Below are 27,094 nucleotides of genomic sequence, written 5' to 3'. Positions count from 1 at the left end.
GAAGAATCATTCCAATGGGTTGTGCTAAATGGAACTTAAATGTGAATGACAGTGTCAACTTTGACCCTTTGAAAACAAAAGACATCTTCACACTTGGGAAGAACAATTTTTAATTATTAACTGCAATCCAGCAAAATAGTCATAACAATGTATACAGTAGGCCACTCAGGATTATGATTCATGACATATCTATGTCAACCTAAATATTCCACACATGAGTATCAGGCATCTTTGTATCCTTCTGTACCCTGACTCCGTGGAGGTGCACTGTCTTTGCGTATGTCATGCTGCATCTTCTCCTGTGTCTCTCTGGGCTCTACTCCCTCACCCATTGTTGGGAAACCTCACAATTGAGACACAATTGAGAAAGAGAAAGAATCGTAACATAAACATTTTTTATTTCCTTCAGCAATTACATTTATGAGTCTAGAAAAAAATCCCGGCTCTGATTTTCACAATTTTTGACCTTGGGAAAATCTCTTAATCTCTATGATTTCACCTTCTCAGCTATAAAATACAAATACATAGCGTGCATCTCACTGGGTTCTAGGAGGAATAAATGAATTAATATATATATCATTAACGTGCACAAAGCATTTATCCTAGTGTTGTAGGGATCCATACGGTAGCTGTTGCTGCGGCTGTTGTTAATCTTGTACCCCAGGGTTAAGTGGTCCCCATGGTATTTTTAGCAAGTAAACCAGAGCTTATACATTCAAATAAGCACTATCTTCAAAGTCTTACCTTTGAGTGTTATCCATTTATTTTAATATTGGTGGCATTGCTTAAAATAGTTCTGAACCTTTCTTTGGAATTGCTGTCAGAATGCATCTATAAGTAAAGCAGCGGAGTCCTTGCAAGGTGTTCTGTGCTTCTCACAGTTGCATTGGTAGAAGTACTACCTGGATCCAAGATCCCGTAATGTCAGCATCATTATTACCACATTTGTAATGAGAAGAATGAGCATCTGGAGTGTAAATTACTTGACCAAGTTCACATAACCGAGAGAGAAAGAGCTGGGTTCAAATGCAAGTCTAGCTAAATATTATACCATGCTCTCTCCTCTACATCATGCCACTTCTCAAGAAATCAAACAAGTCTTTATTATTTTAGATTCACTTTATGTATCAGAAGAAATAGGGTTCCCAAGTTTAGTTATTTTAAAATTAAAACTCATCCTCAAATGACCTAGGTTAACTGCTATTGATGAAGTGTAATATAAAATATTCCATTAACTCTAAAACAGTTATAAATGAAGTAGTTTTGACCATTAGTACTGGAATTGTAATAGGTGTATGGTATTCAAGAAGACTTTATAGAATTTGGTGGGGTTATATAAGGCGTTGTATGTTTGTCTTTCTATAGCCAATCATACCTCATATTAAAAAGAAGATAGAAGAACCACTTGAGTCTGAAGTAGGAGAAACAGACACACAAGGCTGGATGCTGGGTTACTGGTCATAAACTGAGAACACCAGATAAAAAAGAAATCAAGAGTGGCCCAAAAAGTATTTTTGTACTACCCTTGAGTATGGAATAGGCAGTTTGATTTCTGAAATTTCCAGGATTTTTACAGTGATTTTTGTGGACAATGGGACTGAGTCTTTAAAACGGTCTGATTTTAAGTTAACTTCAATAAGCATAGTTATCAGCTTAAAAATATAGTTTTTCCATCAAATGTAGTTGGTCTGTTTGTTTTTGTTGCTCATGCTGGAAAACATAGCTTCGTGTCCTCCTCAGTGGTCCTTCCTACCAGGAAGTGTTATTAGCTAAGGAATCTGAAACTCCCAGCTCAGTCAGTATAAGAAATTATCATGCATCTTCCACTTAGTTGTTTCCCTAAGCCATATTAGGTCATTGCCATTTGAATGGTCCAGGCAAATTTTAGGTCTCAGAGATAACAGAGAGAGTGTTTAACCTGCGTAGTTTAATCAGATTGGGGTTGGTGGGAGGTTTGGAGACTGGGGAGGATGATCAAACATCTTGGTTTTGGTGGAAAACTTAAGGAGAGCAACCTGTATGCCTCCTCTGCGCTAAGAGGGAAGGTTTTATAGATTCTCAAAAGTGTTTATTTGTGGAACACCATTCGCTTTCACAATTTTTACACTTCCATCCAGAGCAGGCGTTAATCATGTATGAATGTTGCGTAAATTATGATGTTTTGTAAATTATATTTCTGCTTAATAGCCTTGTAAACCTCCCAGCCTCATGCTTACTCTAGGGAGGCACTTTGCAGCAACCTCCACTATGGCACTGGTGAGGGGCCAGGAACAAATCTTCCCTAAGAATTAAGTTTGTCCAAGACCAGTGGATAGTCAGAAAACGTGATGTAAAGGGCTTGCTCTAAAGTCATATGAGGACTGCTAGAAATGAGTTGCCCTCTGAAACACCCAAATATACTTGTTCAGTGAGAAACTGGGTTGGATCAGAGATTGCACCTAGTAGTTCTCTTTTCTTGCTCACCCAGCCATTTACTTAGCAATAACTTTTGCTGAGCACCTACTATGTACCAAGTTCTTTAGATGTATTATTTTACTTAATTTTCTCAAACAGCTCTTGAAATAACAGTCTGTTATTATAGGCATTTTAGAGATGAATAAATGGAGACACAGAAGTTAAATAACTCACTCAGAATAATGTTATGATTTCAGAGTCCTAAGCCTTAGGATGTCTTACTCTCCACCATGTTCAGTATGGTTCCAGATACACAGAGCTAGTTTATCAGGTGGTGATATAGAAAGTAGAGCAGAATATTTTTTGGGGTGCCACAGTACATAAACTCAGGTGTGTCTGAAATCCATTCAACCCTTTGTAGTCTGCATATAGAACACAATCATGCATGTTTTTTCTATAGGGTAGGCATTGTGGAAAACTCAAAGATGTGTAAACCAGAGTTACAGAACTCAAAGAAGGCATAACAGCAAATACTAAAAAGTATAATCAGATGCTGAATTTTATGATCCAGATCTATGCTTGTCCGGTTATAGTAGCCACGAGTCACATGTGACTATTTGTCTTAAAATTAAATAAAATTAAACATTTAGCTCTTTGTTTTCCCTAGCCACATTTCATGTGATTAGTGGCCAGCATATTGCATAGCATGGATATAAAATGTTTCCATTATCACAGAAAATTCTATCGGACAGCACTGGTAGGTGCTAGAAAGGGTCAGAACAAAGAGAGCCCTGAGCACTGAGGACTGGAGTAGTGATCGAACGGCTTCCTGCTGGAGGTGGTGGTGGAGCTGTGTAGACTTGCTGCTGAGGAGGTACAAGGAAAACAGGCAGCGCTGCAGGGAAAGCAGATATACAAGTGGAGGGATAGGCCAAATGGGCTTAGATTAGAAGAAATACTTGAGGGAAGATTGTTGGGTTTTCCAAACAATTTCTGAAATAGTTTGGATGTAATTGTCTTTCTCCAGTTGTATTTAGGCTTATGCCTTAGCTAAATGATGAGGGTATTATTTCATTGTTTATGTCGTGGTTGCTTCTATTTGTTGAGTGTTTATTCTGTGCCTACCAGAAAAAACCTCTCTCTGCTTGATCCCAAACCCAGCATGTTGTGCTGACCCCTAAAATGGGACAGGGCCACCTGTGGAACACTGATCCTGGAATCCCAACTGCCAAATGGGAGAATGGAGGAGCTGGGGGTCACTGGGGCTACGATGGAGCTGTGGGCACAGCCCCTGTAGCCAGGCCAGCAGAGATCATGACTTCTTGGCTGGCTCCAAGAGTCTCAGAATGTCATTCCTGGGGACCAGAGGACCATCCCTACTGATGAAATGGTGCCCCTTGGGACTGTCCTAATGCTGAACCAGGTGTCAAGAGTCTCGATTATCACCTCCATTTGTCATTGTCAGTTATACACAATCTTTAACCAAGTCATTTCTCCTCTTTTTGCGTCTCCATTCCAATCAACCAACTGAAGGGGTTGAACCCTAGGAATACAAGTGTCCTTTCCTGTTCTGACATGCAGAAGACTTTTGATTTCTGAAGCTGTCCTGTCTATGCCTCCTTTAGATCATCTAAGTCTTCTCCCTGGATCCCTGGATGGGATTTGTACATACAGGTTCCTAGACATGGACACGTTTTCCCCTAAACTTTTAGAAGTTTTAAACCCTTTTAAGAGAGACGCAGAGGTAACATTTCTTGAAGGAAATCGTTTTTGAGTGTTTGAAGAAGCTGTGGCAACATATTTCCCTGAGGCAATTCAAACTTCCTGGTACATTCTCTCCAAACTTCATAATTCAACAGAAAAACGCCTTTCCCCAGGCAGCTGGAGCAGCAGCTGAAACTGCTTGTTTGTCTAAATCATGCAGACTCCAGAGCTGAGAGGGAGGTTGGGCCATATGAGAGAAATTAATATGCATTCATCAGAAGTTAATGAAGGAGTCCACAGCTTGGGGGCAACCAGTGATATTTCCATTAATGTTATTAAATATTAATGAGGTGCCTTTTCTCTTTGGGGCAAAGCAGCACGCTTGATGCCCCCTTTTTAATTACTGTATGGTTAACAGGTAGCAGAGCTGAACAGCATTGCTAAAGATGGTTACATTTAGCGAAGAGCATCAAGGCATTTCTCTCTCTCCCAAAGCTGCTTAGGAGAGCACACTTCCTTCAAAGATTATTAAATTTCTTAAGATTAGCAGGACATTCAACAGATTTAGCTCATAAAGCAATTGGGGGATTTTCTAGAAGTAATACAGACACACCACAGCCTTAATGTTTCTACAGATAAACAGTGCTTAGAAATCAGACATTCAGTGGTGTGATGGTAAAGGTTTAACTACCGGCTCTCTGGGAGCAAACAACTAAATAAATAAGCCCCAATGAACAGCATTTGCTGATTGCTATAAATATTCCCACCATGGCCTATTTCAGGCTACTGACATGACATTTGTGAATGCAGAGTTGGGGAGAGGTGTGTAGTAATAGCACAGCATTATGTAGTATTTCTAGTGTACAGATATATAGATGTAAATAACCTCAAGACCATAGAGAGTATGATAATATGTAATAACATTTTATACTATACAATAGATATTATTATATATAAAACTACATAGTAAAGTGATAAGGAATTTCTGTGTTTTGAATATTTATTACTTTCTAAATGTAATTATTAATTGAAATTTCATATAATTTTTAATAATGGTTGCGTTTACCAGCCATTAAACAGCTAGCGAAATCCCTGAAATTTTAAGTTGGCTGTCATGGGCTGCTACAAGCTGGTACAACACCACGTCCGTATGAAGTCTCAGGCTGGGAGATCGCCAGTCCTCGATCAGGAGGCACGACAAAAGATTTACTTGTCACATAGGTCCCTTTCTCCTTCTTTTCTTTCAGTTTCAGTTAAACATGGCCATATCAAAGCTGGTCTTGAGTTCCACATTTCCGTGTAGCGATTTCGAATGACGCTCGCTCACACTCACTCCACAGGCAGCTGTTGGGCACTTGGGATGCTCTGTGTGGTCCACACTGAAAAGTGAACTGTGAGCTCCCAGTCTTCCTGTAGAGACAGACCAAATGCAATGGCATAATTTAGTGCAGTCATTCTAAATGTAACTGGAGTATCCATTCACCCAGTAAATACTTATTTAATACCTTCAGTGGCCCAGGTTTCGTTCTAGACTCATATTGGCAAACAAAACCAACAGAGGTCTCTGCTCTCTTATAACCTCAGTGCTCCTAACATGTTATGGCCACAAAAATTTTGTCTGGGGAACCATAGATGGTCTCATCTGACCTAGATATTGATGAAAGATAGGTAGAAAACTACCAAATACAGAAGGTGGTAGAGTGTCCCATGCCAAGGGCATAACATAAACAAAGAGGGTGGAAAGGTTGGCCTGGAGTGTTCAGATGTGAGTTTGGTGTGGAGCAAGATGGTGGGAAAGTAGGGTGGAATCAAACTGGGAAGATCATTTATATAATCTCGTTAACACTTGGTACATCTTCACTGTTTCATACTGTTTTATACCGTGTTCTGCTTCATAGTGCATTATTCTGTTCTTTCATTGTATCTCTATCTTTAAAAGACTGAAAACCCCTTGAGGATAGGGGTTGTTGTACTTCTCTCACACACAGGGCACATATTGAGAGACAAAGAAATGTGGAATTAAACTTTCATTCCTATTTCCCTTTCAGTCCTGTTCTAGTTACACACATAGACAATTGGCCTCTGATTTCACTGGACTTTCATTAAATCTTGGCTCAAAGAATATGGAGGCAGAGAAACAAAGGAGGGGTGGGTTCAGAGAGAATGATTTCCCTTGCTGTTTTATGTTTCGTTAACACTCAGTGGATCGATATTCAAATGTCCTGATTGCTCTGCACAGTCTGTGGGTTTCAGGAAACCCTTGGATGCTTAACTTAGATGCATAAATTCTCCTGCCAAGCGATGGCACCCTCAATGACCTCTGGTTGGTTACAGAGCAGTAATACTTCATTGCTTTTTTTTCTACCCTGACAATTACATATCTGGGAGCCTATGAAGCTCCAAGAAGTAAGGAAACATCATTTAGATTTCAGATGGGGCCCTCTTCTCCTACACTGGCTTATTCGTTTCTCATTTTGTAATGGGGAGGAAAGGGGAAGGGGACCTGGCTTTCTTTCTTCATTTTATTATGGGTAGGCTTTTATGAAACCATGGAAAAGAGCTACAGTTTAGGGTTTGTCTTGTTTTGTTAGTTGAGGGAAACAAGGGACCTGAGTTATATGTAATTGGGAGAAGTTTGAATGACTATACGTGAATATACGTGAATGCAACTGTATATATGTGTTTGAGAGAGAATTTGCAGGAAACATAAAAATGAAATGAATTTCCAATAACACATGTGGAATCTTCACACATAAATGAATCTTGACCTTTTAAGTCATTTTCTTGGTTGTCATCTGCTTCTTTCAGTAATTTCACTGTGATCCAAAACATAATTTTAAGCCTATAGCCTCCCTCCTGCCCACCCCAAGCCAGTGTACCTGCCACATGATGTATATCCATACCTTTTTAAACCTAGAATATCCCTTTGATAATCCACTATTTCTTTTATAGGCTAGACTCTAAATGTCTTGGGCTTATTTCTGAATCTAAAAATTAATTCTCAAACTATGAATATTTGCCCTTACTGGGAATGTTTTAAAGAATGTGTTGCAGCCTTGTGGATGGCTATAGGGATGTGTTTCTGTGTGTGTGTGTGTGTGTGTGTGTGTGTGTGTGTGTGTGTCTGGGTATTTTAGCATTTGTGCATCTATATCACTTTGCAATATTCATTTTCCGGACAGTGACTATGGCTATGAGAGACACGGAGAGAGCCAGTGTGTCCCAGCTTTCTGGTACAATCCAGCATCCCCAGCGAAGGACTGCAGCCTTGGTCAAAGCTACCTTAACAGCACTGGGTAAGTAAAACACCTGAAGGCACTCCACTCACTGTTTTTCTGTTTCTCCAAATTGAGATTAAAGGGAGCATCACTATTGAAGCAGGATGGAGTATAGACAGAGTTTGTTTATGTGATTTCTGAGAAAAACTGAGGAGTTCTTTAGCTGAGAGTAGCCTTTTAGGAACATCAGAATATATTTCTGATTACCCAGTTTCAGTGCCTTTTACCATTTTGACAGGCCATAGCTTTACGTATTGTTTTGGTCAGGCCTTCTCTTCTGGAAAGAGATGCCTCCTTATTTCTTGGGCTCTAAGGGAAATAAATGGACACAAGTGGTATGCAGATGCTGTGAGGCTCTCTAATGATAGGTGAACTGAAGCTTTCATAGACTGATGCTGAAAACTTATAATGAAAATTCGAAAGTTCCATCCTAGGAATTCTTAGAATAAAAAGGTCAAGTCACATTTTCTATAATTGTCAAATTATGTGTATGACTCATTGTTCACTTATTAGTTACTCATTCAGATGCTTGAAAAAAAATGTCCTTTGACATTTGTTGCCTTCCCCTTTCCTTGGCCACTTCCATGACCTAGAATGGATTTGGAAAGTGGATGGGTGGTCTAAGACATCACTTTTCAAATTTTAATGTGCTATGAATTACCCGGGGATCTTGTTAAAATGCAGCTTCTGATTTGGGATATTTGGGTGGGGCTGAAGTTCTTCGTTTCTAACAAGCTCCCATGTAAGGTCAACATTGCTGGTCCCAGGACTCTTTGAGTAGCCAGGGACTACGGTATCTGGATGCCAGTCTCACCTCTTCCAATGGACCTTCTGCCATTCACACAATATGCCACTACACGTCATTCCAACATGTAACACTAACCACATTTTAAGTGCTCAGTAGGCATAGGTAGACCATGGCTGGCACATTTGGCAGCTCCCAACCCATTATGAGCTCACTTGGCAATTGAAAGTAATATATATTTACAAGAGGATATATTGTAATTCCATCTGAGACAATAATTACATATGACGTTTGCTTAACATCCTCCTGAGACCTCTGGATGGAGAGCACACCTACTAGTTCAGCAGTGTTGTTGTGGGGGAGGGGACAGGAGAGCTATCAGGTTTAGTGGAGGACCGATATCACACATAAAGAATTTGGTTTCATCTGCTTTCAAGGCCACCAGAAGAAGGCAACATGGATGGACTGGTAACTTAATCCTGATATAAAGGGTGAAAGATGATGATGATGATGGTGGTGGTGGTGGTGGTTGTGACAGTGGTGGTGCATTTATTTTATGTGGTTTTACCAGAATGTTGATTTTCTGCAGCCTTACAGATAGTGCTTTTCCTGGAAATAATGTCCATCCTTAGGCCAGGTCTGTGGGCAAGCTCTTGGCTTGCCTTCACACGCTGGGGTCAGTGGTCAAGAGAGATGACGTGACATCACTCTGCACAAAGGTGCCCTTGTCCTACAAGGTCACAGCACCTTGTGGGAGGTTTTCCCACGCTGACTTCTTCTCTGAGGTCATTTTACCTCAGCCGGGTTGAATAGGAGTTTCAAACTTGTGCTTCTAATCTGGCATTTGTGTTGAGTGGGAAATGAACATTAACCAAGAGAGAAAATATGTCATAAAATATCCCAGTGGCTCCAGAGTCAGGACTGTTAGGTACTGAGGTATCGAATGATGTCCTGGGGGTGGAGGGAAGACAGGAAGAGGCTTCCTGATAAATTAGAGTGAGAAGTCTTGTCTTCTAGCTGCTTTCTGGTACAGAGAGAGCTGGGCATGGCCTCAGGAACTAGAAATAAGACTCCGTCAGAGAAGCACCTGCTCTCCTTGTTCCCCTAGTCTGGTGGGTCTGCCTCCTCCCATCTCGTGTGAGTCAGACATTGATTTTTCTTGGCTGGTTTAGACACTGATGCGATCCGTGGCTCACCAGGTAGGATCAATAATAATGTTTAAAGAGCTACTCTTCCTGAGATGCAGGATAGCGGTTCCTCCACATTTGTTTAGCTCCCTAAATGGCTGTCTTCTTTGAGACTCAGTTTTTAGGAGCAGCTGTGCGAAATATCTGTCTTGCTCTTGCTCCCTTGCACTGTCTTTGTAACACGCACGCACAACGCAACCGCACCACTGACAATTGTCAACACTCTTTAGATACCGGCGGATCGTGTCCAACAACTGCACAGATGGGCTGAGGGAGAAGTACACTGCCAAGGCCCAGATGTGCCCTGGAAAAGCCCCTCGGGGCCTCCACGTGGTGACAACCGATGGACGCCTGGTGGCAGAGCAGGGGCACAATGCGACCTTTATCATTCTCATGGAGGAGGTAGGTGCTGGCCTGGATCTCTGAGGTCAGAACTCACAAGCAGGTCATTCCCTGTTCTCTTTGAGGGAAGAAAAAAATATGGTGTATTCAGGTCCCTGCACCAAAGTCAATGTTGAGTAGCTGAGACTTGTAGGAGATGAGAGAAGGAGGAAAAGAGGGTTTGGGTTGTTTAGAGACCTTCTTCCCGTCATCCCACTATACAGGCTTGGACTCAGGCTGCAGTTGGGCCCACTTGTCTCTGGGCAGAGCAGATCTGGATATATTCTCTGAGGTTTCCCTTTAGGCTCTGCTTTGTTGAAGGAAAGTTTATCACCGTAAGACCATGTACTGTGAACTGCCAGAAGAAGGGAATGCAAATTTTATCTGTTGCTTTCAGGAACCTCTTTTGCTTTATTCTAACCCTTTACCCCACTGATTAAAAAGCCCATAAGGCTTTCTAAAGGTCTTAAAACTATGAGTGTGAGGATGGGGGAAGATTATTGAAATCCTTTCAATTTATCTTTATGAAGACTGTCGTATTAGTTGCTTTCCCATCAGCTAGCTGCTCCATTAGTTCACTTTTTAGTGCCTTCTGTACACTGGGCAGTAAAATCAGACTGTATTCATTCATTCCAGAATGGAAATAGATCTGCTGTATGCTTCTTGCTCCCTACATGAGCTGTTTCATCTCCTCCCAAATCAGAGAGGTTTTCAGGTACTCCTTGCTGAGGTTGTGGGGCAAGAACGTTTACCTGATTTACAGAGCCCTCTAAATTTATATGCAAATTGTTCTGTGCTGTTCAGATTTTGGAAAGAGACCAAAGCAGATCAGGAGTTTTCTCCCCAAGGGTGAATACTTTAGAAACTTTTAAAATCAAGTCCACACTGCACAGGATGGTGAAGGTTCCTTATCCTGGGGTGACAGATCAGCTTTCACCTACACTGGGCACTTGAATTAAAAAATAAAATAAAATTAAATTAAAATTAAAATTCAGAGAAGGTCTTTGTCACATTTCCACTAGGGAGTTTCCAGGACCAGCGTTATAAAAGCCTTCTCTTGAATGGATGTGAAGAGCCATGATCTTATCCGTTTGAATTGCCTCCAGTTCATTTCCACTTTAATTTATATTCATAAACTCAAAGGTAGTTGACATTGTATGTGGGACAAGGGAGCAGCTATCAATATTTCACTCACATCTGGGTTGCCATGGAAGAAGAGACAGAAAGCGAAATTATGATCGATGCACATTCACTGGGCAGAAGGATTGGCTCATGATTCCAAAATGATGTATTTCTCTTTTTATTCCATCAACCATCTTCATATATAAACAGAGAGAGCCAATTCTTCTTTTTCATCTGGTATCCTTATTTTGTGGTCAGGTTTAATTGCATTTATCCAAAGTATTGGTCCATTACAGAGAGCAGGGAAGAACAAAGAAGGATGGGGGTCAGCATCGGCCCTTAAGGAGCTGAGTATTGGCTTGGGGTGGTAAGATGCACTCACCTGAACCATTGATATCACATTACCAAGTCTCTTGGTTTTCTAAGAGGCAGAGGTATCTTTGAATTGGCAGGGTCAGGAAAGGCTTCAGGGAAGAGGGGCTTAGGTGGGTTTAAGGAAGTCCAAGGTCAACAGAGCACAGATGTAATCTTGGCTGGTATGCCGTGTTTATCTGTAGAATGGGAATAATCATCCTATCCCGTGGAGTTGTTTTGAAGGTGGTATTATATAATATGTGTCAAATGATTAGCATCATTCTTGGAATATAATAATAATTACTATAAAATAAGAAAATTATAATTACACCATGGCGGTTGAGGATATTAGTCTTGAAACCAGACTGCCTAGGTTCAAAAGTTGCCTCTCACACTACTAGTTGCAAGACTTTGGTCTAATTACTTTTTTGTGTCCCCAAAATGGTGACAGTAATATTTTCTACATTACAGAGTTGTGAGGAAGTTAAATGCTTGGAACTGAAAGGAAATGATAAGTGTAAGCTCTTATTATTATTGCTATTGTTAATATTATGACACAGGAGAGGAATAATTAATTAAAGCATGCGTGAGAGAACCAGGGAAGCCCTGGGCTTTTCCACTTTAAGTTTCGTAGAGTCTTTACCTTCCCCTTTATTGCCAGTGTCACATCCACTCAGCCTGCCCGAGTTTGGGCATACAGGGACAATAGGTCCATAGTGCTTGGCATAGTGCTCAGTGGCTATCAGATAGGAGTCTGATGATGGTTTTGAGGATGTTTTAGCCCCATGGGAGAGACTTTGTGTCCTTAGAGGGTGGTGCTAAAGGCACAGGTCAAAGCATCAGATAGGAGTCAAGCTGAACCATGTGAATGGACCCAGGCGAACTCTTCTTCCCTTTTGCAGGGTGATCTCCAAAGGACAAACATCCAGCTCGACTTTGGTGATGGAATTGCGGTGTCCTATGCTAACTTCAGTCCCATTGAGGATGGCATCAAGCATGTGTACAGGAGTGCGGGGATCTTCCAGGTGACGGCTTATGCGGAGAACAACCTGGGCTCAGACACAGCGGTCCTCTTCCTGCATGTGCTTTGTAAGTAGCCGGAGCCATCCCTTTACTTATGTTCCTCCCAGTTGACGACTCCCTCTGTCCAGACTTCTTGGTATTTAGGGCTGACGCTGGACCTGACTATTACGCTAAATGAGGACCCAAATCAAAAGATTGAGATGCATGCTCCTCTGTATTTCAGAGTTTCGTGATGCTGAAGTTGATTGATTATTTTCAAAGTTTGGCTAACATATCACCAACTGGCCCTTCCTTTTCAGCTCTATTCTGTTTTGATGTAAGTGCACAGACATACACTGAGGTGAAAATCCCTTTGTTGTTTCTGTTGGAAGAGCCAAAGACTGATTAAAACAATACGTGTTTAGAGATTTTGAAATGTAGAACCGAACACACGAAAGATTTTAATAATTACATGTAAGGGTACTACAAGTTGATTCTTGTTGCAAATAATTTTAAGAACTCTCCAAAATGTTTTTGCTGTCCTAGAATGTATTTCATTGCTATTGGCTATTGCTTGGCACAAACCAAAGCAACAGCTGAAGTTCCGAATATTTGGTTCTGGATGCATTTTGTGTGTTTACTATCTTGGGACTTTACTCATGTAAACTGAAACTGAAATATTATGATTTTAGAAGGTTGAATCAAGGAGATGGTGTTATGGGGCTGGTATTGGCTTCCTAAACCTCTGTCAGCAACACTCATATGTCTAAGTATTGCTGTGGCTCTTACTTATACATCCCGAAGTGCTATTTTTTGGATAATATGCTATATATATATGGTGAAAATTATATGTTTTAAGCGAGTCTGAGGGGCTACAGGAAGCACCTTTCCTATTACAACTCAGTGATGATATAAACTCTACCCTATAAACAATCCGCATTTAAGAATTCCCTTGCGAATAGAAATCTAGCTAGTCTCCTAACATTCCTGTCACAATAGTAGCACAAGGACCAGCAGTGATGGAGGTAGTACATGGGAGGAGACCCGGATTATAGATCGGTTGTATTCCTCAGGTTGCCAAACTATGTGGCTATGAGGTAAGTTATTTTATTGCTCAGTCTTCTGAACTCCAATTTTAAAATGGCTTAATTCTAACTAGTACCTTGCCTCACAGGGCTCTTGTGACAGCAAATAGGAAACATACATAAAACACCCAATCATTCACTAATTTGTTCAACAGCTATTTGTTGAGTTCTTAATATGTACAAGGCACTCTGCTAGGTGCTGGGGAGGCAATAATACAGATAAGGCCCTACCCTTACAGAGTTTACATTCTGGTGGGGAATGGGGTTGGGGTGCTGTTAGAAATGGGCCATCAATGGCCCAAGTGATGGTAACTACACAAATTCGAATCATTCTTAGCCAGAAGCAGCAGGTGGGTGGTGTGTAGGGTGTTTGTGAGCGCAGGGTTAAGAATAAGGGAGGGAATCTATAAGGATCAAACTGGATTATCTATGTGTGTCAGGGATCCCTGATATCTCCCCAGGTTTGGTGATGCTCTAGAAGGACTCACAGGACTCAGCCTATAGTTGGATTCATTACAATAATTTATTACAGTGAAAGGAGACAAAGCAAGATCATCCAAGGGAGAAGGTCCATAGGGCAAAGTCTGGAGGAAACCAGGCACAAGCTTCCAAGTCTTCTCCCTATGGAGTCACTCAGCAAATGCTAATTCCTCTAGCAATGACGTTTAGCAACATGCATGAAGAGCTGTCTACCAGAAAAACTCACGGGAGACTCAGTGCCATGATTTTTATCGGATTCTGATCAAGTAGGCATCCTCTGCCTAACATAAATCGGAAGTCCACACTTCGAGAGGAAAGCAGGTGTTTAGAATAAACCATATTGTCGACAGAATGAACCACTCTTATCAGTTAACTATTGACTGGAAACACTCCCAGAGCCAAGTTTCCAGATGCTAGTCAAGGGCCAATCTTGTACACAGATCTTTCAAAGGATGGCAGTTTCAGGTCTGTGTTAACAGTTTTCTGCACAGTGTGCAAAATGCTACTTAACACCCAGCTTAGCACATGATAAATGTTACCTGTTATGGTAATTAGAGATGACCCTTGTACAACACAGGGGTTGAAGTGCTGACCCACGGTGCAGTTAAAAATTCACGTATAACTTTTGACTCTCCAAAATTTAACTACAAATATGCTACTGTTGATCAGAAGCCTTACTGCTAACATAAATAATCTAACACATTTTGTATGTTATATGTATTATATACTATATTCTTACAATAAAATGTAAGATAAAATAAAATGTTACTAAAACATCATACGGAAGAGAAAATATATTTACAATACTGTACATATTTATTGAAGAAGATCCACGTGTAGGGCCAACTGTACGAAGGATTTCCTGTTAACTTTCTGCCTGACACTTCTGCTGCATTTAAAAATGAAGACAAGAAAAAATTACTTTCCTCTATCCCAAGAACCTGCCCCATCCATGTTCCTAATTTTGGCAAGAGTGGGCTTTGCCTGCAGGGTGCAAAGACTGTGTCTTACTGGCAAAAAACACAACAGCAAGGAACAGGTTTATACTATGGGTTATGTGCGTGAAGGAGGAAATGTTCCTTGAAACTTTTATCGTGCTCATAATTCCCTCCAAATCAATCATGGCTGCATTTACCAGACAGTTATTACAGTGGAAACTACTCTTGGCCTCACCTTGGGCCATTAGCTAACAAAAGTAGTTGTTAGCTGCCCATAATAACCAATCTCGCACAGATTATTAGATTTTTTTATCAAAAAGAGCACTATTTGACAGTGAGGATTTTAGGAGTTTGCTGTGTTCTCTCTGGAATCCCTTTAGCTCTCTTCTCCCTAATCCATGGTCTATCTCTAGGGTGAAGCCTGACGCTGTGGCTCAGGCTGTTTGCCTTAAAAAGCTACTAACATGTTGTTGTTCCTTGAGGTTCTATTTACCCAAAGATGCTTGTCCTGAAGCTGGAATAAATGTGACCATGTGTGATGGAGTTCCGATTCATGGAAGCGCCATCCCTTTTGTGTGTGTGTGAGTGTAGGGAGAAGGAGGTCTCCTTTTATCTTCTTGGGCATCCATGGACCTGGCAATGTAAGCCCCGGCCGCTGAGTGACAGCTTACTGAGAAGAACTTGTAGAAACACAGCTGCAGTAGCCTCATTCCTTCATTGTGGAAAAGCGCAGGGCTCCTATGAGCTGGCCAGGGGAGTGGCCTTTAGGCCATTCTTCCATGAGAATAGGAACATTGACTTTGAGGGTAAAAAATGTCCCTTTCCCAGCAGAGGAAGAATGAGGGGTTTACACCTGGGCATGGAGAGGGAGATTTCTCATCTCCCTCTTTGGACCTGAGCTGGCCAGGGACTCCTTCACCCTGCCTCATTCTCTCCTCCATTAATCAGTAAAACACAAACCACAAAGGGAGATAAATCAAGCAAACTCCTAAAAATCAGTCAATAAAGCAGTGAAAGCCAGTGTTTTCTCCCACTTTTTTTTTTCACTCTCACCAACAATGGAACCATACAAAAATAATTGAATAGCTTCCTTATTGAAAATAATTAAGCCGTTAGCCAAATGAGTATCTGAAGTGACAAGGTTCAAGTTGTTTGCTGGAAGAAATCTTGAGGTGCCGTATGTCTGGGATCAGGTCAGAAAGCTGATACGCAGATTCTTGAAGACGTGGTGACTGTTCAGGAAAGTACAATCTGGACAGTGGCAAGCAGGCCTGGTTGGTCTCCTCCCCCAAACATCAGTCCATGTCCAAACACCTTCTCCCCCAATATAAATATACCTATGGTGCAGAATATGCCCAAGGAGACCCAGGCAAATGCCCACTGTCCTTAGAGGCAAGTCTACACAATGATACACAGAAACAGTGACACTGTGATGGTTGTGGGTGTCATTGTAGGAATAGTGCCAACCCATCATTAACTATATGGTACTCTTAACAGCCACACATCACTTTCATATGTTCTCATTGCTACAAGGAAGACAGGGAAAGTTTTGTCCCTTATTTTTAGGACTCTGGAATAGTCTGTGTAGTGTCGAGACCCTGTAAGATAGAGGGAAAGATCCCATACAGCTAAATTTGAACCAGAGCAGAAACAAGAAGCATCCTTCTGTTTTCATTTCATTTCTTCAGTTTAAAATGAGTCATCTTTAAAATGACCAAGGATGCAAATAACAAAGGCTGGGTGGCCTGAAACATGTCCCACCAATCAGAAGAACTGGCTAAAGAGATGTCCTTGTTGCAGTTGTGACCGCTAGTCACTTTCACTCATCAGACTATCACAGTGGAAACCAGGAAAATGTGCTCTTATTGTGAACAGATAATTAGAGTATTTTAATTGGATTTGATTAGTAGGAAGGAGATGAAGGGAAAGGAGGCGGCAGGAAGAAAGCAAGGAAAAGAGAGAAAAGGTGAAGAAGGGAGAAAGAAAAGAAGGGAAGGAGGAAGGAAGGGTAAACGGTAAAGGAAAGAGGAAGGGGTGGAGTTGGGGAGAAAATCCCAAAAAGAGGTAATAAATAACATCATCTACCCCACGAATGCAACACTGACATATTAACACTTTCCATTCACATTTCCCTGTTCTCATTTTATTTTGGAAATTAATTAATTTATTTGTAGAGTGTGTTCCTGTATGTTCTCTTACCTGCTACTTTAGAACTTGATGTTGCTTATATAAATTTTCTGAGGAAAAAAAAACAACGAAGAAATATTTGCTCACCTTTTTAGAAACAGCTTCTTTTTTATTATTTGGGAACCTGGCATTTGTTTCTCCTTCAGTTTAGGGAAATGAGCTTTTTTCCTTTTTTTTGTAAAACTGCCTTGCCAGCTTCTGAGTGACACCCACTGAGTACCGCCAATGCCAGGCACAATGGCCGATGGTTAAAGAGGATGCAACCAACTAACAATTGGGGATAATGGAAGCGCTCTCCATACAACGCACTGACTCCAAATCACAATACAGGCTAATCATCAGAAATGAAAGAGACTGCTGTTTGTCTTCCTATTTATTGGCTAACTGACTAGTAAACTAACTTTGTCCTTGGATTGGAGCTTCGCAAGCATTGGTGGTTTGGCTCATCAGATGTTAAATTAAGTTCAAATGTCACTTAAAAAATCTGATGTCTGATTTGATTTGACTTCCCTATTATACGTGGTGCTTCATTTCAAGTACACACACACACACACACACACACACACACACACACACCCTTCTCAACATGTGTGAGTTCATAAGCCTTGTTTTATTACAAGTGATGGTAAAAGGGGTTAAGGTTAAGAATGTGGGCGTGTGATGAAGTGTGAGTGTTTATTCCAGGAATTTAAACACTGACATTGCTCTCCTTGTTCCTGCAGGTCCTGTGGAGCACGTTCATCTCCGAGTTCCCTTCGTCGCCATCAGGAATAAGGAGGTCAACATCAGTGCAGTCGTGTGGCCCAGTCAGCTGGGGACCCTTACCTATTTCTGGTGGTTCGGCAACAGCACAAAGGTTCGGCCCTTTCTTCTTGTTGTCTGAGTAGATCTATACTGAATGCTCCAGGTTCCAGCTTCTGTATTGATGTTGGAGACACTGGGGACGTGGGCAAGAAGATGCACTTAATGAAGCGATGAATCCACATACTTGAATACCACATACTTCCCTACACCAACTTCATTATTATAATAGGGAAAGTTCAGATAATCCTAAGGAAGAGAGGACTTTGAGAAACTATACAAATCTGGTCATTCTTGCTCCTTTAATCAGTATTTCTTTTTTTTTAATTTATTGGGGTGACAATTGTTAGTAAAATTACAAAGATTTCAGGTGTACAATTCCACATCACATCATCTATAAATCCCATTGTGTGTTCACTACCCAGAGTCAGTTCCATCACCATATATTTGATCCCCCTTACCGTCATCTCCCACCCCCCACCCCCTTACCCTCTGGTAACCACTAAACTATTGTCTGTGTCTATGAGTTTCTGTTTCTCTTAAACAGTATTTATAAAACGTCTTTTGCTCCATGTTTTAATCCTGGCCTTTCCATTTATTGCTATATAATATCAAGGAAGTCACTTAGCATCTCTAAGATGAAAAAATCTGCAAAATCTGAATTGATATGTAAAAAATCCTTATCAAGACAGACTAAGTGTTCTATAAAGGCCATGGCACTGATGTTGTCAAGTTGCAAAGAAAGGAATGGAAGGGGACAAACTCTGGACTTTGCAGATACTCCCTGCTCCCAGCCCCTAGTGACGGTGACACTTGTGTCAAAAATGACCATGCTTATATAATAGAAGCTGAAAGCAGTTAGGCTGAGTGTCCCTCAATTTAGGGGATTCCTATTCTTCTCTGTTCCTGTTTTAGTCTTTGCATTTCCCTTGGTCATTCTTGAGACCATTCTTAGAGAGACCTTTAATTTTTTTTTTAAATAATTTAGAAAGTCTATCATATCAGACTTGGAAACGCTGAATACCTAAAGAAAAGCTAATAAATACTCAGCTACTGGTGTAGTAACTCCTCTAAAACATGGATGGAACAATGCTGGTTTTATTTGCTAGTTTTGAGATGAGCAAAGGGAACTTGGCCCCTGCATGATAAGAGTGGGAGATGCTTCATCCCTGCTCTTTTTAAGGGAGGCAGCATGTGATGGAGAGAACAGAGGCCTGGGAATTAGAGAGACATGGGTGAGATTTCCAGGGCTCCCCCATGCTCACAGCTGGCCCTGTGAACTCGATCAAGACATTTGACCTGAAGTTTAATTCACTCCACTGGAAACTGGAAAGAATATGTATGTCATCTTGATGTTGTGAAAACGAAGTAAGATAATATGATCTCCCTGGCACACACTAGGTACTCACTAAACGCATACTTTTTATTTTGTCCTAAAAACTATGAGTTACGATGGATTGATAAAAAATAAAATTAGATTCATGGACCCAAGGGCCCCTTTTCTGTTTGCATTTTTCATGCTATACACTTTCAGATCCTTGTCTCATACTGATGCATCTCTGGGGTTATTACTCAGCAGGGCAATGGATAGGGAGGTTATTAATAAGATCCTCATTGGGTCATTAGAGGAGTGAAGCTCCCTATGTGAGATGAGCACCCCAAGGTCAAGCAGCTGGTTAATTGTAGTTAGACCTGAAATCCTGGTCTCCTCACTCCCACCTACCACTCCCCACCCCCAGGCCCAGGATGCTTTAGCTGCACCTCTGTCACCTAGAGGTTACAGACCACAAAATCCTGCCTCAAAAGCTAGCAGACAGACGCGGAGAAGGAAAAAAAGCTCATACGAAGGGAGAAAGTAATAAAGAGAGGGATTTTAAGTTCATTTCTCCGCTGACAATGTGAGGTTTTTGGCTGTTCATGTTCACTGATGATCTTTACTGAGAAACTATTGAGAGCAAGGGGGCAGTTCTTGGCTGTTATCAACAGGATGATTTACTCAGCAGCCCGCGGGGAACCAGAGACACGGTGTTTCTCTACAGCACCATTTTTTCTTTCTTTCTTTGAGTGCTCATTCTAAGGCCTGATATACCAGACAGTATCTCATAAATATTTGATAAATAAACAGAAGGTGGATAAAGGGTTTGGGGAGTCTAGTTTTTATTTCTCTGATGATTATCTGTGTTAGCTCGAACAAATCACCTGATCTGAGTCTCAATGTTCTTTTCTCTAAAGCAAGGATACTAATATCTAATCCATGAACATTGAGTTATTATTTGAAATGTCTATCTATCTAATCTATATTACACCATATTATGAAAGGGCCATTTTAAAATTACAGAATGACATTATAAATTTATTTTTTTTAAATTGATGATCTGAGGTATTCCTTTGGCTAGGAATTTTCTATCTATAACCTTGAACATAAAGTGCTATACAGATAACCAGACATCAGAGGTTTACTAGTTGTTTTTTTGTTCCCCAAAAAACCAAGAGAATGATAACACATGAGAGCCATTTGAATAAAATAGTTTTGAAATAAAGTAAATTTGGGTTGGGATTCAGATTCAGATTTTTCTTGGCTGTACGCCTTCAGTCAAATCATGTCATTTCTATGGGCCTCAGTTTTGTTAATTGTAATGTTGGACTAAGCGTAGTAGTAACTATACTGTAATATTGCTTTGAGGATTGAGTGAAAAACAGGTACTCTTAGAACACATGCAAGCACTTGAAAATATCAGTCGCTGTTATGCTTTCTCATCAGTTTCATCTACATCTCAGTGACAAACGTGACTTGGTCCCATAGCTTTCCCTCTCACTTCCAACAATGGTTACTCGGTTCATTTGAAAGAGATACATTTTCAGTGCTTTTTCCTGACACTGTGCTATAAACATATCAAGGTGGCCACTGTACCCAATAACCGATCCAGTGAGCACTATATTTGCTTCATAAATGAATCAGTCAGTGTCTCTCAGTGTCACTGTGAGTTCTCTGATTTTAGAACTATTTGGTTTCCTTTGACTAGCAAACTGACCTGTACAAGGAGTTAATACTAATTTTAAACATTTATTCCTAGTACTGCTTCGTATGAGACTCTTCATACACATTATTTTATTTAATCATTAGATCATCACTGATAAAGGAGAAATTATCCCATTTTACAGAGAAAACACTTAGGCTAATAACCTCAGAAGGCAGTGTTGCATGTGTGTGTGTGTGTGTGTGTGTGTGTGTGTGTGTGTGTGTATTTGAGGACTTTTATTCCTGGCTGTGAATTTTCACATTAACTACAGTCACCAATAATAGTCTATACATACTATCTTGCTCTATTTCTTTCGAAATATTCTTAGTGTGTATTTTAGAGCTTTTATATTGTTCTAATCATAGTATATCCAAATTCTATATTCTGCCTTTTCCACTTTATATGACAAGCCCTTTTCACACATTACTGTATAATCTGATGGAGGTTTTAAGTAAGGCAAGAATATTGATTGCATAGTCTGTCCAATTTCGGAATGGCAGTTTTCACCAAGGTGTATATTTAAATTGTGCAGATTTTATAATATTCAATATTAACTTGACTTACTGTACCTGGCAAACTGGTGTAAGCTACATCCAAAGATTTCCCTGAAGTTCCCTGTTCCATTGGTCAAGTGAAAAATCTCACAACTAAGTAGTCACTCAGAGCTTTGTCAACTTCTTGCGGGGCTCAGTGGATAATATGTGACCTGTTGCACATGAGGGATTCTCTGTGTAAAGGGAGGTACTCCAAACCCTAGGCAAGCATGAGGTATTACTATATTTTGCCGTGTGTAATGCACACCCACATTTTTGGCCCAAGATTTCAGGGGAAAAAAATCTTTCGTTTTAATTTTTTTATTCAAATTTTTATTTGTTTATATTTAGGTACTTGGGTTTTTTTGTATTATAAAGGAATTTTAGCATTTATTTATTTATCATTACACTTTTAACTCATAAGCATACATAAAAGAATTAAAAAATGTATGTAGATACAGAATTAGTACTAACCACGTATAATGCGCTTCCTTATTTTTCCCTCACAAATTTGGGCAAAAAAGTGCACATTGTACACAGCCAAATATGGTATTCTAAGGAACTTCCTTGTGGGTTGGCCCTGCATTGTGGGCAAAGCATAGAGACAGAGAAGTCAATTGGCCGCCTGTTGGATTTGTGGGGCTCTGAAAGGCTAATTTGCTGGGATTAACAGAGGTCTGGCTTAATAAATGTGTCTGCTTGCCTAATAGATTTTGTAAATGAACCTTAAAATATTTGATTTAATTTAGCATTGTTCACTAGATATTGGTAGCCAAGAAAGAATTCAAGGATCCTGTTGAGTGTTCCAGCTTTGCAAGGAAGGTAATATCAGCCACGATGCCCTAAGAGCTGATGAAAAACAAAAGCCATTTTAAAAACAGAATTAGGTTCTGCCATCTGCCCAGCACAGAAGCCTATGGCCTGCCACCCGGAAACCAAGTGTGACCATTCAGCACAGTTTGTTTGCTGTGGCTCAGATCCCTGACTGGCTAGTGGGATAGCACACCCTTTCCCACCTCAGATGATATTCTGTTGTCCTGCCACCCGGTGTCTCTGGCCCTTGGTTCTCCTAGGAAAGCAGCTAGATGGAGAGAACAAATCTGCTGGGACAAGATGAATTCTAGTCCCCTCAAAAACGGATGTCACGCCCAGCACAGCACCAACCACTGAGTCTAAGAGAAGAAGAGTATGCAGAGAAAGGAGAGGGGGCCATGTAGACCACTGAGAGCTGAAGAGGTGACAAGGAAGTAGTGAAGGTTCCCTAAAGAACTGACTATCAAGGAAGAAAAATACCATGGTGTACGAGGTAGGAAGAGATGAGCGATAGCTGAGGGCAATCACTGAAACGGAAGGGCGCTATAACATAGTCATGATCCGAGAGAGGTAATTCATGGAATCAAGAAAAATAAAAACATATCAATTCCTTTTTCGTTTTGTTTCTTTCCCAACATTTATTATTGCAAACTTCAAACATACACTAAAGCTAAAAGAAGTTTACAGTGAACATCAATATACCTACTACCTGTAGTCTACTGTTAACATTTACTATGCTTGTTTTGTCACATCTATCTATCTGTCCATCCCTCCATCCATCACCAACTGATATTAATGTTTTGTTCCATTTCAAAGCAAATTTTAGACACTTAAATGTTCTATTTCAAAGCAAATTTTAGACACTTTGTACTAAATGCCTTGGCCTACAAATCATTAATAAGAATTCAATATTTATTTACACTCATATCACCCATCAAAATATGTAGTATTACTGTCACTCCTGAAAGTTCTCTCATGCCCAGTCTCAGTCCATTCCCACCCCCAATCTCCAGAACCAATCACTATTTTTTCATCATAGATTAGCTTTGCCTGTTCTAGAACTTCACACAGATGTAATCATACCATATGAATTCTTTTTTGTAAGGCTTCTTTCACTTCTTACGGTTTTGGGATCCATATATACTGATGTGGATATCAGCATTTGTATTTTTGTGTTCATTGTATGAATATACTGTGACTATTTAATTCATTCTTCTGTTGATGAATTCTCCTAGGCTCTTTTCAGTGTTTGGCTGTTATGAATATACTGCTATGGACATTTGGTTTGTTTGTTTGTTGACATGTATTTTCTTTTAACTTGACTGAGATTGCTAAGTCATAAAACGTAAAATGGCACAACTACTTTAGAAATATTGCAATTTCTTGTAAAACTGAAGTTTTTCTAAGATAATGAAGCAGTTGAAGGGATTCTGACAGATAAGACCTAGTGTGTTGACCAGTAGGAGCTAGAAAGTGTGCATAAAGCCAGTCATCTAGCCTATATATTCCAAGCTGAGTGAGTCCTCACAACTTTTCTAGCCCAAACCTTTCATTAACAGATAACAACAACAACAAAAACCAAAAGAAACAAACAAAAAACAAAACAAAAAAAACCCTAAGACACAGAAAGGGAACAAACTTTGCTCAAGGTCATTCGTTAAAATAGTAATGGAGCCAGTGTTTCAAGTCTTTGTTCTTGTTATACTAGAGGTGGCGACCCAGGGTACGCATGTTGTTTTTCCCTTATTCAACGACCATGGCCAACATTGCTATGCTGAGTCCAGCTTAACTTCAGAATCCTCCTCAACACAGGACACTGAGCAGTCGCCATTGGCCCATTGGAGTTGGTGTGCATCACAGAACCTACTTGTACCTCATTTACTGTTTAATTAATGTAGGCACACCTTTGTGTGTTTCATCACAGAGCCATAAATACAGGGAAGAATGCTTGAATTCTGGGGTTTACACTTAGATAAGGGAAAGAGTATATCTCTTTCCATATTCAATCTCTTTCATTTAGCAACCAGAGAAGAAAGGGTGTCACAGCTTAGAGCAATATCTCTAATCTTCCCAAACTCCAGCCATCAGCCAGGTCATAAAATAGAGCTATAGGATTTTAAAGTAGAAGAAATCAAATTATTACTTCAGGGTCCCAGTTGAAAATTTTGAGTTAGGAAAAACAAACAAAAAAAAGACGTAGTGTTGCAGCAGGGGGTGCTGTCTGAAAGCTGCCGCTCTGAGCCTCTGCAGGGTTCTAGCCCACACTTCCAGGCCATGTTCAGCTACATACATGGGTTTGCTGTGTGAGCACTTGCCTACACCCACCCCCTTATAGGGCAGCTCTGTGATGCCAACTGGCTACATTGTTACTCTATCCCATTGCTGTCCTGGCAGCTACCAGAGGGAGTCCTCATCCGGGCTTGTGATATCTCTTTAGGAGCTGCCTTAGTGTTATGTCTTATGTTGCAAACACCAGAGAACTTGAGAGGGCATGGGCTTAAGATGACCACTGAATAGTGACTCTTGAATCTCAGGATCTTCATTCTCTTCTCTCTAACAAGTACCTGATTTTATTGAGATCCTAATTCACAGGGGGGGGAATCATTCTGTTTCTTTCTTTATCCTTGTCAAGTCCCTATCTGGTAGGATAAAAAAAAATAAAACAGAAAAAGAAAAAAAAGCATCAAAAATGATCACAGATATGAAGGTTTATGTTTTCTAACCTATTAACAATGTTAGAAATGGCTTGCGAATAGAAAATAAATTTAAAAACCAGTTATATGACCTTGCATCCAACCTACATCTCTATTCTGCTGTATGTAAGACAATATGCCAAGGATAGGTGATACAGAAGTAAATAAAATGAGGTCACTTCTCTGAATAGTCTTATAGTCCAATCGAATACAGGATGCAAATACAAGCGACACCGAGTATTGGGGAACTGAAATGATCTCTTTCCAAAGCCAGTAGAAAGAGGTTACAAAAGTTGCTTTTCTACTTTGCCCCAGGAAAAGGAACAGAATGACAAGCAAAATCCAGGGTGTCCAGTCTTATCTTTATCACTCAGGATAAACATTTTACAGTGTTTTTTGAGTGTTTGAATACTCTTCCTGGATACTGGATACAATCACAGTTTTAGGAAGCTGTGTAATTTTCTTTCTTCTTTTTCATGTTAGGACCCCTTGAGGATTTGCAAATGCTGTACAGAATTATGACTATCTGAGATTTATAGTAAAGGAGGACATCTCATATCCCACAGAGGATTCAATTTGTCTTTCTACTGTCTTTTAGCCCCTCATCACCTTGGACAGCAGCATTTCCTTCACCTTCCATGCAGAGGGAACCAACACCATCACCGTTCAGGTGGCCGCTGGGAATGCCCTTATCCAGGACACAAAAGATATTGCAGTTCATGGTAAGCTCTGGAAATTGTCCAGTGATGCCCCCTCCTGCCCAGTCTATCCCCTCTACCTATCCTAGTGACAATGGCTGACTGCTTTGGAAACTCTTTAGACCATGGGGAAATGATGTAGGTCCACAAGAGGTATCGAAAGCTTCTTCCTACCTTGTTCCTGAACAGAGAAGCAGGCACAGACAGGTGTTTGTTGTCTTCTGTGATGTGTCTGCATCACAACCTGATGGTCTCATTAGACAGAGACTTATCATAAGTTGAAGTGATGCTAACCTAGATATAGAAACATCTAGATCTTATGTCGTGCTGAGGTATCTGCAACACGCACGCAGCATACACTCTTTGTGAGGATGGGACCAGTGATTTCAAAAGCTGGAGGAGTCATGGTCCCTGCCCTTGAAGAACTCATAGTTCAGGTACTGAGATGAACTGCACATAATCTATGTGTTTTCTTGATTGGTGGAGATTCCAACATCATTGCCTGCAAAGGCTGAACATAAGGCTAAGAATATAAGGACAGACAAGGCAGGAGAGTGGTAAATATGGCCCCTATCCTGTTCTAAATCCTGGAGAACTATTCTTAATTATTAAATTTATTTTAAATAAAATTGTGCTTTTACTACCATCCCACACAACCTCCCCCAAGCACCTAAAAACAGCCACTATACCAGGGGTTTTCTAGAAAGTTGTACTAAGGTCCTCTGACTCAGACCACATCTCTTCAGCCTCACTTCAGGTGAATGTCTTTTCCTACATGTCTGCAACTTGATGCTCAGGCTCTCTCATTGGGCACCTAGAAGATTTTTGTTTTTTAATTAAGCATTTTTTTACTGAAGTGTACATTTAATACAGAAAAGTACACATCATAAGCGTTTCAGCTTCATGAATTACCACAAAGTGAACAAAGCTGTGTACCCGCTAACCAGGTCAAGAAATTGAATGTCACTCACACCCTCGATAGAGGATTTCAATCTGTTTTTTAATGCCCTGAGGCAGTTACTAGCAGGATGTACAAAGGAACTGAAGGAAAGACATAAGGCTCCATTCTCATTAAGTCCAACTTGTTAAAACTGTATCACTCAATCTGCATGATATCACTTACAGTAGCAAAAGTGTCCTTCTTCTGGGGTTTCATACTTACATTTTATTTCAGGTAATATTCTTTTACAAGAAGACGGGCTTAAGATTTTAGGGACTAACAAAAATGGTAGGAGCACAAATCTACTCCTGATCATCAAATCCCACTTCCTTTCAGAAGCCAAGAAACAGGCTGAAAAGATGGAATTATAGGTGATGCTACATGAAAGAGTGCCCTTTCCCTAGACACAGTGATCGTGCTGTCCCCTTGCTTAGCACACCCTCTCTCAGCCTCAGTCACACACTCTCTCTTCCTGCAGAATACTTCCAGTCCCAGCTCTTATCATTCTCTCCTAATCTGGATTACCACAATCCTGACATTCCTGAGTGGAGGCAAGATATTGGCAATGTCATCAAGCGAGCTCTGGTTAAAGTAAGTTGGCTTTATTTTTGCTGAAATCTTTAGGAATAAAGAGCCAGATGGTGTCCTCCAGAATATGTTTTCATGGATTAAAAATCACCATTCTACAGTTAGATAAGGATTATTTCTCTGTAAAAAGAGAGAGAGAGAGAGAGAAAAA

At 40.4% G+C, this 27,094-nt stretch overlaps 1 protein-coding gene across 1 annotated transcript in view; it reads left to right on the top strand.

Annotated features, from left to right (window-relative positions):
- Positions 1–27,094, top strand: part of SORCS3 (sortilin related VPS10 domain containing receptor 3) — a 539,923-nt gene that overhangs the window by 498,637 nt on the left and 14,192 nt on the right. The window contains exons 17-22 of the mRNA XM_019725085.3: positions 7,281–7,394; positions 9,539–9,710; positions 12,068–12,254; positions 17,580–17,713; positions 25,316–25,439; positions 26,834–26,946. Of these exons, the coding sequence (XP_019580644.3) occupies positions 7,281–7,394; positions 9,539–9,710; positions 12,068–12,254; positions 17,580–17,713; positions 25,316–25,439; positions 26,834–26,946 (844 nt within the window). The remainder of the gene's footprint in view (positions 1–7,280; positions 7,395–9,538; positions 9,711–12,067; positions 12,255–17,579; positions 17,714–25,315; positions 25,440–26,833; positions 26,947–27,094) is intronic.

Source organism: Rhinolophus sinicus, chromosome 15 (assembly GCF_057876585.1).
Source record: "Rhinolophus sinicus isolate RSI-liver-muscle chromosome 15, RSI-T2T, whole genome shotgun sequence".
NCBI classification, from domain to species: Eukaryota; Metazoa; Chordata; class Mammalia; order Chiroptera; family Rhinolophidae; genus Rhinolophus; species Rhinolophus sinicus.
This window is presented reverse-complemented; position numbering and strand designations above follow the sequence as displayed.